General features: G+C 41.8%; 2 protein-coding genes across 4 annotated transcripts; one reads left to right on the plus strand and one right to left on the minus strand.

Annotated features, from left to right (window-relative positions):
- Nucleotides 1-325: 325 nt before the first annotated feature.
- LOC127771491 (GTP cyclohydrolase 1) lies at nt 326-4,867 on the minus strand. 2 transcript variants are annotated; one of them, XM_052297406.1, is made up of 3 exons: nt 4,773-4,867; nt 4,404-4,652; nt 326-1,985 (listed from the first exon to the last, which is right to left on the minus strand). In XM_052297406.1, exons 1-3 carry the CDS (start codon nt 4,792-4,794, stop codon nt 769-771), a joined length of 1,488 nt encoding a protein of 495 aa, XP_052153366.1. In that variant the 5' UTR covers nt 4,795-4,867; the 3' UTR covers nt 326-768. The 2 variants fall into 2 exon arrangements, with proteins under 2 accessions (XP_052153366.1, XP_052153367.1); XM_052297407.1 differs by lacking the exon at nt 4,773-4,867 and having other exon boundaries at nt 4,404-4,745.
- Nucleotides 4,868-8,569: 3,702 nt separating this feature from the next.
- Nucleotides 8,570-14,707, plus strand: LOC127770466 (uncharacterized). Of its 2 annotated transcripts, none has more exons than XM_052296195.1 (16): nt 8,570-8,925; nt 9,688-9,749; nt 9,814-9,881; nt 10,003-10,124; nt 10,499-10,604; nt 10,734-10,785; nt 10,868-10,985; nt 11,079-11,109; nt 11,305-11,328; nt 11,418-11,542; nt 12,430-12,511; nt 12,662-12,784; nt 12,882-12,935; nt 13,012-13,081; nt 13,618-13,651; nt 14,169-14,707. In XM_052296195.1, the coding sequence occupies exons 1-16, from the start codon at nt 8,694-8,696 to the stop codon at nt 14,510-14,512; spliced, it is 1,647 nt and encodes a 548-aa protein (XP_052152155.1). In that variant the 5' UTR covers nt 8,570-8,693; the 3' UTR covers nt 14,513-14,707. The 2 variants fall into 2 exon arrangements, with proteins under 2 accessions (XP_052152155.1, XP_052152154.1); XM_052296194.1 differs by having other exon boundaries at nt 8,571-8,925; nt 14,166-14,707.
- The last annotated feature ends 16 nt before the right edge of the window (nt 14,708-14,723 follow it).

The raw sequence follows: 14,723 nt of genomic DNA on the forward strand, positions 1-14,723 counted from the left end.
TTGTCTGCATGGCGCGCGATGAGTGAACAGTGATGTAAGATCCGGTCCCGCTGCTTCGTTCGCGCGGCCGCTTTGAACGATTGGTGGTGAGCGGGCGGGTAGCCGTGGCGCGCGTTCTCCCGGCGGGGAGGGAGACGTCGCGTGCTCCACCAACCTGTCGCAACAGCCCGTCAAAATACCAGTAAATCGCTAGCCCCGCGTATCTGCAATCTACAAGCACCAAAAGGGCAAAATGCCAGTTGGTGCAAACCCCACGAGCCAAAAATATGCATATGATGCCCTCAGGAAAAAAAAAAGAGAAGAAGACAGCGAGTGCATTGGCGGGTCAACACTCAAGAGAACAATCACATTCATTTCACAGGAGCTGGAGCCATTGATCTCATCAAAATTTGCTACAGTGAAAAATGATGTGACAAACATTGCTTCTGTGTACATATCTTTCTCGGCACATCTGCAACTAGTGCAGTATAGATTTCAAGTGCCGTGCAAATGAAAAATGGTACAACACAGAGAAAACCAAACCCTTTTGGTGCTTCCAGTGACAGCTTCAATATAATCTTCCATGTGACGAAAATTTTCCCTCACCAAGCAAATGGACATTTTCCTTCCAGAGAGACGTGGCACCAGCCCCGGTCTCGAACCAATGGGCAATGTTTGCCGGTAACACACCGAACTGGGTACCAACTTTCAACCATATTAAAGTGGCTGCAGTACTTCTCTGAATAATGTATTCTTAGCTGATATTCTAGTTTGTATGATCTAAGTGATTCATACTGCCAAACCAGTTGTATCTACTACGTTCTGCAGAAAGCGTGCCTTGGCAGAAGGGTCCGTCAAAAACTGACCCAGAACTGCAATCGTTGCAGTGCTACTCCTGATTTTCTCTATTCCCCTTGATATCATGCAAATGTGGTTAGCTTCTACAACAACTATGGCCCCACAATGTGAAACAGAATAAACTGCTTCAGCTATCTGCCTTGTCATTCTCTCTTGAACCTGAAGCTTGCATCCATAAAAATGAACCAAGGCCTGAAAATGAGATCGATCAATCACTTCACCATCTCCGCCGTCAAGGTAGCCAATATGCACTACTCCATAGAACGGCAGAAGATGGTGCTCGCACTGCGCACAAAATGGCAAATGCAGCTCAGAATGGATTGCTCGATGGTCAGCAGCATCTCCAGCTGGACTCGGGTATACACTCAAATTATTGAGTGTAAAGCCATTCAGCTTCACATCTAGGTTACATGCTCTGAACTTCATCAGCCATTGCACGTAACGCTGAGGAGTACCTACAAGTTCTTTCCTGAAGGGATCCTCTCCAAGGGATAAGAGCATTGAGCTAACAGCAGAAACCATATTAGAGGGAGCTGGTACTGATTTGGGTGAAATTGCACCGTTGGTTGTAGCCTTCTTGCAGTGCCCATTGCAGACTGGGACATCATGAGACCTTAAAGGGCACCAAGCTATGGAGGCAGAATGGCTGTCCCTCTCCATGTCTATGCCCCTAAGCTTAAGAAGGGCTGAGAAGTCATTCCAAAAAGAGCTGCTCTCACCCTCAAAAACTCCAGAGCGAGATGAATGTGAAGTGCTAATCCAACCTTGCAAAGTCTTGCATTTCAAGTTTTTTGGCAAAGGTATGTGCCAGCATTGCAGAGCAACAGCCACACCAGCAGGTTGTATGCTAGCATGCAATGCACCACAAACTTCACTAGCCAGTCTTTGAGGATTCTGCAACCTCTTGGCGAAGACATCAGCTACTCTCGAAAGCTTGCTTAACCCAACAACCCTTCCACCAGAGGGCACATAGCCAACATGGAATTGTATGCTGAATGGAAGCAAGCATGACTCACAGTATGAGAAAAGATCAATATCACGAACAACAACTTGCCCTCCAGTTCCTCCAGCAGAACCAGTCCTCTTGTCAACACCAACCTCAGGAAAGAGAGCCCCCTGCACAATGTCCTTTACTTTTTGCTTGTAACCTGCAATATTAGTTTTAACTATATGTCAAATAAAGCTCATAAAGCAACTGCATTACAGTTTTTTTTTTACAAACAAATAATTGTTAGCAGCCCAAACATTGTAACAACAAAGAAGAGACGCTGATACAACAAAGTAAATATATTGGCACCACTGCCTGCTGATGGGGCTGAAAGGATTCTTTGCCTTGCATAAGAATAACATGACCACAGATTGTGCACATGAACGCATGTGCTGACTATCCATGACTTCACACAAACCTTTCAAGATTAGACCCAGCATGATGTAGCTTGGATTGGGATGCCGCAAGTTGCACACATCAAGCTCAAAACTGTCCTGTTCAGGTAAACTAGCAGTCTAGTGTAAAATGGTCCTATAGATGATACGGAAAAATATTATATTTATTCGACTCCAAAGCAATGGTAAGAGTTAGCAAATGTTCGCTGATTGGCTACACTGTATAACTCCAGCACTTGATTAAGTTCTACAAGACCATTATCAGCTGCAACAAAGTAGCCAAAAAAGTTGACTTGTTATTTTGTCATCTATGCATGCACAGCTTGGGAGAAGACAAGAACCACAAGCTCCCTAGCCCTACCAGTTTGAGTATTCAAAGTTGCTATTACCATGTTACTGTTGTAAGGGTTCTGTTCTGTTCTTGTGAGTTAAGCCACTAAAATAAATATAAAATAACAGTTTTCTTTCAAAAGAGATTATAAGAGAAACAGCATACTCAAACAACGCTCCAACGCTGACAATGGTCCAGTAATCCAGTAATACCACAGAACATCAGCAGTCCTCTTTACCATCACAGGTAAAAATGGCATTGTGTTCTAAAGTAATACGAGTATGGAATAAATGTACAAGAACAGGCTTTTCATGGTATAATTTATGCTGTAAACCAACCAGCAATAAAGGGTTCCCTTCTTGGAAATATTGTAAGAGTATCATTGTTAAGTGTTGATTGTGGCCAAAAGAATGCTCCGAGAAACAAATAAAATTTGGTGGTTAGTTCTCACTTCTCAGTTGCCCCTAAGCTTTATGTAGACTACGGTCTCTCATTGACAGCAGTAATTTATCAAACAAGCAATGATGAAAAAACAGTCATTTTTTGTGGCTAGTTTCCAGAGTACAACCATTTGATAAAACAAATATAAGAACAATGTAATCAATTCCAATGCCCCCCAAATCCCATGAATTGGTACTCAAACTAAATGAGAAGCACTGTTTTATGGACAACTAGACACAATTAAATTAAAAAATGGTTGCGTAAGACAGATTGATACAGAAAGCTCTCCAAGAATATGGTAACTGCCAGCTGGTCACAAAAAAGGATACTAATGCTTGGCAAGTTGGCATGGCATCAGCTATGAAATAATTAAAGTAACTTTTATTTCCAAATTTTCTCTTTGAAATCGTAGTAGTAATGTATCAAAAGTCAAAACAGCGGAACAGTACATAACTACGATCCAACGTTACATTTCATAATGAAACAAAGAACATATTTCTAATTTAATCAAGGGGCAGGTGAGTTTGTGTAAAAAGTGTGGCCAGGATGAGAACTAAAAGAAAATAGATTACATTTTAAGTACTAAGTAGAAGAGCTGCCGGTTGAAGTTGCAATTAGTCTGTACGGAGCAGGAACTTTGGAAAGTAATAATAGATTAACATAATTTAAATAATCCAAAAAGACAAACCCAAGCACATGGCACAGCATTATCCTGCTGCTGCAGCCCATAAGGCAAAAGTAGACTAATAAATAAAGGACAGCCATTGTGATTACTACAGGAATTCCCAGTATTGCAGACTGAAATAAACAATTTTCATAACCATAAGAAACTGTGGAATGGCTTATTGCAAGTATGCAATCCAATCATAAGACTCCTAGTAACCACATACAACGGATCCTCGTTGTAACCATCTGAATCCAACTTCTCTTTGCACAATCCTGCTGCATACTTTGGTCATTCATGCTTGCATCAAAGTCTGTTTGGTGGCCAGTTGCTAAATTTTTGAAGAGAGGGGAGTTAATTGCTGAAACTACAAGCATAATAGCGCTGTAATAGCCTAACACCACCATAACAGCAATGATTATGACCGATGGGCAAAACCATTTACATCAAGTTATCACTTCTATGATGGGCTACCGAGATAGAATTCAATCATTCAGGAATAATTCCCAGACAACCCGACCCATCGTCCTGAGATCCAAACAACACCACACGAGTTCAAATGCCCCACGGCTTTGTTCTGCTTCACCAGGTTCGGTGCTAGACAAGCAAGAGAGACAGCTGCGGCCCGCAGCTCGCAAATCACGGATCAAAAAATTATGCCATGGACTCCACAAACAGCACACACACACACACAAAAAAAACGGATCCACGAACTCCGGAGGCCGGAGGAGGGAGTCTGGGCCGTACCTCGGGTGCCGTCGCGGAAGGCCTTGGCGACGCGCTTGGGCGTCCTCCGCAGCCCCTCCCGGCGCGCGTCCTCGCCGAGCCCCAGCAGCAGCGCGCGCACCGCCGGCTCCATGGCGTCGGCGGCCGCCGCCTCGCCGTCCCCCTCGACGAGGTCATCCTCCTCCTCCTCCTCGTAGCACTCGCACTCGCACGCGGAGATGGCGGCGGCGAGGTGGGCCTCCTCGAGCGCTCCCATGGCGGTGGTGGTGCCTGGTCACTCGAGCTATTATTAGGCGGCGGCGAGAGATGGCACAAGGTGCGCGAGCTTGCGGCCGCGCAAAAATAGATAAATAAAAAAACGCGGTGGAGTGGAGGAGAATTGATGCCCACCGCGCGCCTCGAGATGTGTCATGTGTGGATCTCGCCGCCGCCGCCGCCTCGCCTCCGCTCCTCTCCTTTCCTTTCCTTTCACAGGCCTCAGCGCGTCCCGGAATTTTTGGACCGGGCCGAATTCCAAAAGGCTTATATAAAGTGGGGCGGTGGGCCCCGCTCTCCAGTGGCACGCGTTACGATGGGGTTTTGAGGATGTGGGGCCCACAAGCCGGAAAGAAAAAAAGTGCGGCTCCGGTCTCACGACTCGCGGTGAGGCGGGGGTGGTCGACCGGTCGCCGTCTCGTGCACCGGATGCGGTGTTTGGTGAGGTGGGGGGCGGTTGCTTTACGAGCGGTAGGTGGGTGGTGCTGGTAAGCCACGACCACGAAGGTGTGGGTGGCCAGGTCGGCTGCAGGGAGCTGCGCGTCACGGTGACCGTTGGATCGAGAACCTACGGATCGGATCAACCTATGGGAGAGTCATCACGAACCAAGAAAATTGGGGCGTGTGTTTCGTTGCGGTCGGGTAACTCAAACGTGCGGTAACAGGGTCAGTGGGAGGGTCGGGCTTTCGTTGAATTTTGACATTTTTTGTGGTTGCCCGTGGCTGCAAGCTATATCCATCCCCGCATTTCAACGAGAGAATAAAAATGATTCTCCTAGTAGAAAAGATAATAAAAATGATAGGTGGGTATATTCTTCCGTTTATCTCTGCTTTTATACCGGATAATTTTTTTGGGAATTAAATCTCTTTAAGAGATACTCCTTCCGTCTTAAAAAAAAGACAAACCCTAGATTTCTGTGTCCAACGTTTGACCGTCCGTCTTATTTTAAAAAAAATATTAAAAAATTAAAAAGACAAGTCACGCATAAAGTATTAATCATGTTTTATCATTTAACAACAATGAAAATACTAATTATATAAAAATTTCATATAAGACGGACAATCAAACGCTGGACACGAAAACCTAGGGTTTGTCTTTTTTTTGGACGGATGGAGTACGTATAAATGCGGATGCTAACAACATGAGCTCACCTCTATAAATACATACACAAACACTCGATCCTCATGTGTATCTAAAAAATTGGACCGGTGTATCATAAAATGTCACCACAACGTTCCGTTATTGACATATATATCGCCTACCACTGAAATAACATCATATGGGAGCATCCATGTTAGGTTAAACTCGAGTGAACATATTCCACCACAAGGAACCTATTAGCACATATTTATGCTTCCTAGTCACACTTGTTTCCTAAAGCAATATATGGCCAAATTTACTTTGAAAACGCTATCACTAGAAACATTTAGAGAAAATTCTCTGTGTACCCCTAAAAGTTCATCCAATCCTTTTTATATCCCTGAGATTTGCCCATTCCCTTCCATACCCCTAAATTTCAATTTGGATCTCTTATATACTCCTTTTGTCAGTTGACCGTTAAATTCATATCATAAAGTCCATTTTACCCTTTGGTATCAAGAAAATTTAAATTTATGAAGTATATTAATGGAGTGTATAAATTTATTGTATACGACTATTATATTTATGAGTTTATTTTGTGAGATATTATTTAACAAAAATAATTTTTACCTCGCATAGCAAGATTTATCTTATAAAAATTTCCGTACAACTATAACAAAATATGCAGTTTTTAATGGTAAAAAATACTACGTTTTGTTTTATCTAAAATAAATTTTGCCATAGATAAAAATTATTTTGTTTTCCCTTCGCAAGGCGTAAAATATTACTTTTGTTAAAAATATCTCACAAAATAAACTCACAAATATGACAGTCACATACAATAAATTTATACACTCCATCAATATAGTTCATAAATTTATATTTTTCTTGATACCAAAGGGTTGTCATAGATAAAAATTATTTTTGTTTTCCCTTCACGAGGCGAAACTAAAATATTACTTTTATTAAATAATATCTCACAAAATAAACTCATACATATAATAGTCACATACAATAAATTTATACACTTCATAAATTTACAATGCAGGCGTCCTCATGGTGCAGTTTTAAGAGAGATGGTATTTCATATAGCCCCAGATGTCATCCTATCTCCAATCTCTTCTCCGCCTTTTTTATCATCTTGACGTCGAAGCCTCCAAATCCCTCACTCTAGTTACTACCATTCATCTGCTCTTCAGTTGTCCTTGCCCCCTTTCCTCTCCAGTCATCATCATTCCTCGCACCCCTCTAGCTGACAGCGCTAGTTTTTGTTATCCACCCAATGAGTCGATTGTTAGGTTGTTCGTAAAGTATATGACGCGACCGACCGACGAGGGCAGATCATGTGCAGCCCGTGTCTACTGACCTTTGATTCCTTCATGAGCCACTGCGATATAGCTATACTCATTTGGTCTCCTTATTGCTAGAGTTGTCAAGGCCATCATCATGTGGCTAGCTTTCTCCTTCTCACACGTGGCTCGTCGTAGTGCTCAGCTCAATATTTGTTCTCCAAATGACATCCTCTTTATCACTTTCCTCCTATAATTTCATATCCCGCTCCACATCCACCTTCCCTTTCCATACTCCTATATCCTCCGCTAGACATCTATGCTCAATGAAGCCACTCTCTTAGCTAAGGTTGAGGCTTAGCAAGGTGAAGGCCCGAAACCACTCGCCATATTACTTCATGACCTAGCCTCACAAGGAAATCCATCCTCTTAGAGCAGCTCCAGTGTGTGGAGAAATCGAATCGTGAGCCAAAAGTATCGAACACATCATGCTGAGAGAGTCGATCGTTGTGTGAGATAGCAGAATCGACCTCCAAACTTGAGTCAATGCTAGACAATTAAAGTATTAGGCTGTGTTTAGATCCAAGGGTGTAAAGTTTTGACGTGTCACATCAGATATACGGACACACGTTTAAAGTATTTAACGTAGTCTAATAACAAAACAAATTACAGAATCCGCTTTTGTAAATCGCGAGACGAATTTATTAAGCCTAATTAATCCATCACTAGCAAATGTTTATTGTAGCACCACATTATTAAATCATAGCGCTATTAGGTTTAAAAGACTCGTCTCATAATTTACACACAATCTGTGTAATTAGTTATTTTTTCATATATATTTAATATTCTATGCATGTGTCAAAATATTCGATGTGATAGGGTGTATAATTTTACCGGGGGATCTAAATAGGGCCTTAATTGTTGCTGACGGGGTTGAACACATACAATCCAAATCAAATAATTTACAATTTCTCTCAACTTTTCTTATTGTAAATGGGTCACATAAATAGATGTGCACACTGCAGCCACCAAACCAAAGTTGCATTCGCCATTCACGAACTAACACATATAGTAATCGAACATACACTGGAGTTGCCCTCAATCCATGACTTCTGACATCCTTGCCCTCGCCTGGCCAGCCAGCAAAAATTAGTTATGACCACAACATTTGCTCGTACTTACAGTTTTATTACTACATGCTCAAATCTACCGACAAGTGGACCCTACGATGACGATGGACCACAAGTCAGTAACTCATCACCTCGCAAAGTACGACCCATCGACGTCGTCTTGGGCCTCTTGGCCTGTCCATAGGAACGAAGCCCGGGAAAAGGCTGAAGTTAAAACCACGGCCTTAACTAAACCCAGTGCCACTTGGACCACGAACTGATCATCACTGACATATGGGCCCCACTTTTCCCGGTCCCACTGGTCAGTGCTACATTTGACGTGATAGGAAATATCTCCTGGTCCGCTTTGATTAGTCGACCCACTAGCCGAACCCACTGCGTACTATGAATCCGCACTGGCTCATAAATAACTAACCCGCACATAAAAAGAGTTTCTATCTGCAATCTCTAATTTCAAATCTCCCCCATTCGTTGCTTCTCCTCTCCGCTACCCCCGAACAAATCTAGGGTTTCGGATCGGAACCCTCCACCGCCGCCGGCGTTACTACCGGCGATAATGTCGGCCAGCGGCGAGCCCGAGAAGGTCCCCGCCGCCGCCGAGGGAGAGGAGAAGGCGGACGGCGCGAAGGATGCCGCGGGCTCCGGGGGAGAGCTGCTGTACTGCGGCGCGACCAATTTCGAGACCATGGGGCGGAAGGTGGTGGGCGGGGCGCAGGGTAACCTAGTGTCGCCGACGCGGATGCGGTCGCTCATGGGCGTCGACATACGATTCGTTGCCTCCGGGTGCAGTGAGTCCCCTCGTCCTTCTGTCAGTTTCAGATGGTCTCCTAGAGTCAAGTCACGGAGGGATGAGAACTGCCGCTGGTTTAGTTTATATTTATTCATTGGATGCGTGAAACCAGGTCAGGTGGAATTGGTCAGGTTTAAAGTTCGCGGGCTCTTCCAGTGGCTGGATGAGCTAATGCCGAAACGGCGCCACTCTGTTTAGTACTATCAAGTTAATGCTGGAAAATGTTTTCCTGACCTATTAAATTGACCGTATTGCGACAGATAACACATATGGAAAATTCTAACGCGAAGGCGCTGGTTGATTGGATTTTAGCGATTTAGACACGTGTGCTTACTGCTTAATGTTGCAAAATGCTGTCATGACCTATTAGATTGATAGCATCGCGACAGATAGTACATATGGAAAGTTCTAACGCGGGGGTGCTGGTTGATTGGATTTTAGCGATTCAGACACGTGTGAGAAACATACAATGCAGTGGACTTAATGGTCTAGATAGACTGCTGATGCAACCATCCAGCGAGTATGTGTGCTTTTAAGACGGACTTAATACGAGGTTGTCGTTTTCCTAATTTTGGTTTTGGGTGATCGGACGGAGTTTAACTCTAGGAGTGGTAAGAGTTCAACTTTAGGGCATTCTGTCATAAGCATTTAGGCTTGGTTGATTAAGTTTCCTAATTTATTTCCTGTAATCCACAAGCAAATTCGATCTTCTGGTGATCCTCAGTACTCCTGTAATAACTCTATAACATCATTTATCCAGCGGCTTGCCATTGTGTTGCCTTGGATGCTGAAGGACGTTGCTATACATGGGGTCGAAATGAGGTACGAAATTTACTTGACGCCACCTTTCTTCACTATATTTTTTAACACTGTTACTTTCTAGCAGAAGGGGCAGTTGGGGCATGGGGATACTCTTCAGCGTAACCTGCCGACTGTTGTTTCTGAACTATCAAAGTAGGAACTAACTATTTGTTTGTACTTCAATTGTTAACAATAGCTCTTGGTATGCTAAATTCATGAATTGACCAGGTGCACTGGTTGAGATGAATTATTTATGGGTGCTAAATGTTTTCAGGTACAAAGTCATTAAAGCAAGTGTTGGAAGAAATCACACAGTGGTTGTAACCGATGACGGGAAGTCATTCTCATTTGGTCACAATAAACACGGACAGTTGGGTACAGGCTCCCTAAGGAATGGTATGTACCTTTGGTTCATTTTTAACTCACTGACATCAGTAGTACACCAAATACATGTCCTGCTGACAAATCATTCTGTCTTTGGAAAAGTCTGGGTATATCTGCTTCACGGATGGTTGATTCTTTTTTGGTAATGCTTCCATGTGTGATCTGTCTGTTTAGACATTGATGCTGCAATGCAGTGTTTCACGGGGAGTTTTTCATATTCTTATAATATATGCTAACAAATGTTGGACATTTCGTAAATTCTTCCTAGCTCTGCGACACAATGTGTGATAACTGATAAACTTGTTTTACTTGTTTTGGGCAGCTTATTTCCCCTTTATTTATTACATTATTTGATTCTTGTTCCTTTGGTTCAAAAATTGCTGCAGAAATTGAGACATCACCAATGCCCTGTCTTGTTACTGAAGCAACTAATGCTGTTTGTGGTGCTGATTTTACTGTCTGGCTGTCATCAGTGGAGGGCTCTACTATACTGTATGTCTTGCTTATAATACGACACTAATATATTTTCAACCCTTTTAATTATATCTGCTTGTGCTCTTGTTAGTGAGTGTTGTTCGTGAACTTTTTTGAGGCAGTATTTTATTCTTCTGTGCTATTCAGTACAGCAGGTCTTCCCCAGTACGGTCAGCTTGGTCATGGAACCGACAATGAGGTTGTTTGCTACTCTATTAACACAGATAACCTGTTCATTTATTTCATATCAATGCACTGATAATTGATTTGTGCTGTTGCAGTACAATATTAAAGACTCATCTGTAAAGCTGGCATATGATCCCCAGCCCCGTCCCAGGGCAATAGCTTCATTATCTGGGAAAACTATCGTCAAAGCTGCATGTGGAACAAATCATACAGGTTTCTGTTATATTTACAGATATATATTTTGGTTATTCTAACCTTTCAGGATTAACACCAATCTCACACTGTTCATTTACTTGTGTGCTGCAGTTGCAGTTGATTCAAGTGGCTATGTTTACACGTATGTTATTTATTCATCAATTTTTTATGCAATTACCAACTTTAAATTATTTTGACTTGCTAGTATGATAGTATCCATCTGTCCTGTATCAGCTATCAAGCCGTTTCCTATCTGCAATATCTAATAATACATGTTTTCTTCAGTTCCCTGTTTATGGTTTCTAATATCGTTTCTCTTTTCTTTTGGCACTGGCAGATGGGGCTTTGGTGGATATGGAAGGTGAGACACTGATGTCATATAACCCAATATCCCACTATAATCAGGATAGCATCGTTGATCTGATCCCCATCCACTTGTTATTTGCATAGGTTGGGCCATAGAGAACAAAAGGATGAGTGGCAGCCTCGCCTTGTTGAAGTCTTCCAGAAGCATAATGTTCTGCCACCCAATGCTATTATATCAGCTGGTGCGGCAAGTTCTGCATGCACTGCCGGTATGTTTCCTTTTCTGATATTTGGACATCGATAGAGTAGTTCTGTTATTATTTGGCTCAATCATAAAGAAATACTTAATAAAAACCACTTTGGGCCTGTAAATTAGGCAATTAGCTGAGTATCATACATGGAAAATAAGCTATTTGTGATGTAAGTTTATATTTTGTTTTGTTTGTAATTATAATATTATAGAGCATTTTGGTTGTATTTCTGAAATTCGATGATTGTACTGTTATTCATGTATTCAGTTAAATGGCATGGACTAATAAATGAGACATGAAATTCAGCATGTCGCATGCTAACTTTTTCAAAATCGGGAAGACATTATTTTATTGTCTTATGGAATTCCTGTGCATTATCTCTGCCAACAAATCTGTCAAGTTATTATCAACTTATTGCCGTTTTATTGATCCTCCCATGTGTTATTATGTGAACAATTGTCATCAGGGTTTTGTGTCTGCTGAAATGTTGATACTATTGGCTTTGCTCTAATTTGCTGTTACAACCTCTTTGCTTTGATGATTGAGTAGTGAGGTGCTATAGGCAAAGGGGATCCTATGTAGTCGAGGAGCCAGTTGAGTGTTTTTAAATGCTTTAGCATGTACACTAAGCATCTTATAGCGTAAGCCTGCTCATTTTTTTCTGGCCTTCTGATAGGCCGATATGAGCATGCATCAGGTTTATTTTTTTCCCACTCTATGTGTTTCCTGCTAGTTAGATGGAGATTCATGTTGTGTAGTATTATTTATGTCCTGTTAAGAATATCATACTTGAATCTTGGAGACTTGGATTCTGCTAACCAAAATGATGTTGATAGTGTTGCATAAAAAGATAAGAATGAACACCACATTATTAATAATTTTTGGGTATTTGCTTTGTTTATTAGGTGGAGGACAGTTGTACATGTGGGGAAAGTTAAAGAATACAGGCGACGACTGGATGTATCCAAAGCCATTATTGGATTTAAGGTTACTTGCGGACAAACTTAACTGTAGATACCATATAGTGATGAATAGTTCCGTCCTTGGCTATTCTTTCTGTTGATAAATCATGATTAGCTGCCTGTTCAAATGATGTTATCCAAAGTTATCTGTTTAACTGGTGATTTTATTGTTCAGTGGTTGGAACATTCGTTGCATGGCTTCTGGTAACATGCACCACGTTGTTGGTGCAGATGATTCTTGCATAAGCTGGGGAACAGCCCAAAATGGAGAGCTTGGCTATGGCCCTAATGGGCAAAAGTACGCCTATTGAATACTGTTAATATCATTTTAATACTAGGCTAGCAATTGTTAAAACCATAGAATTCCTCTTACAGTCATTGAACTTGTAATGCAGGTCATCTGCTAATCCTAAAAAGGTTGACATCCTTGAAGGAATGCATGTTATAAGGTAACTACACTAAATCAAAATGTTTATATAGTTGCAGCTCCTGTATAATCAACTAAATTGCTGACACATTCTGCAGTGTTGGTTGTGGATATGGGTTGTCTGCGATTGTTGTGGACAGATCAATTGCTAGTGACCGGCTTAATCAGGTAACTGAATGTGCTCCAATTCACAGGCCATCTGCTTGATGCTACCAAGAGATTACAATATGTTGCAACATTTACTTGAGATGTTCAACAAAGAAAATGAGTTGCTCGAGTTAGCAGCTATCTTAGGTGTTATGCGGTATCATAGTCTCTATCTCGAATAAGGCAAATTAGATTTACCAACGGATGTTATGCTATAACTTTTAGGTTTAAAGACTTGCATTAGGCTATCTACCCTTGAAATGGAGCTACACTAATGTTAAAAATGGCTACATTTGTCCTTACAGTCTTTTAAAAGCACAGCTTTGATCAAGATAGTTTATCTGTTACCAAGGTGTTCTTTAATGAGCTACCTTATTCACTTATCTTATTTCGTCTCTTATATTGCTTAGACTAATAATTTTGTTTTATCATCTAGCATCTCTTTTAGTAGTCGCAGTACAAACTGTACAGATGTATGCTAATTTCTTGCATTCTCTCGTTACCCTAGGTTTTCGGATTATTATTGGTTATCTTATAATAAATGTTTTTTTTCTCAGCTGGATATTTATGACGGTGATACCTCCACTGAAGGTTTGTATTTTGCGTGTCCTCTTTATTTTGTTTTACAATCACATTGTTAAATTATGTATGCAAGCTTCAAGAAATTTAACGTTGTATGAATATCATCCTTAGTTTGGTTTGATATGTGCAGAATAAATTATTGTCTCCAATTGTATATAATTGGATAGTCCCCTACCACCATGGTTCCTTTTGTTTACAGTCAATAGTTTTTATGTGCTTAGTTCTATGAGCTAATGTGGTTATGCCCTTGTGCGGGGAGGCTGCTCCGCTTGTGGAGGGAAAATCGCTTAATAGTGCCAGTGTGATTGTTGGTGTAACTCAAGTAGTCAAGTATGTGAGCAACTTTTGGCTTTACATGCCATTTCTATATCCTGCTGTTACTTTACATTTTGCTGTGAGCGTATTGTCTGAAATTTGAATGGACTGGTATTGTAATCATGCAGGCTGCTGAAATGCTTCTCATATCATTTACCATTTTATTATTTTGCATCGACTCATGCATGATTGGAACTCTTCACTGCAGTAGAAGACAGAGTGGAGGTCCAGGTTGCCAAGAAGGCATCTGCTAGCACCAATGCACGATCTAACAAGCGCAAGAAAACCAAGGATGTTTCCGAATCAGAAGAGGATGATGATGAGGAAGATGATAGCGACGACGATGAAAATGGTGAAATAAAAGGTGGTAAGGGTAGACGTGGCCGCAAACCTTCAAACAGAGGGAGAGGCAGGGGAGCTAAAAAGGCAACTCCTGAGCCAAAGCCATCTGCAAGGGGCAGAGGCCGCCCGAAGAAAACCGAGTCTCCTGCTCAGAAAACTGGGAGCTCGGGGCGAGGCGGGAAGAGGGGGAAGCGAGGAAGAGCTCGGAAGTGAGTTTAAACCAAGTAGGGCATTGTTGAACTCAGATCGTGTGATTGTCTAACTCCTGATGCGATCCAACCCAGCCATTCAAGGGCATTTGTTTTCTTAGCAATGGTTTCTTACTCTTGCCCTCCTTACATTGTTGAGCCTGTTTTTTGAGTGGAATTACCTCTGGTATTGAAGACTTGTCTGATTTGAACCTGAAAAGCTCTGTTTAGTTAGC

This window comes from Oryza glaberrima, chromosome 4, assembly GCF_000147395.1.
Source record: "Oryza glaberrima chromosome 4, OglaRS2, whole genome shotgun sequence".
NCBI lineage: Eukaryota > Viridiplantae > Streptophyta > Magnoliopsida > Poales > Poaceae > Oryza > Oryza glaberrima.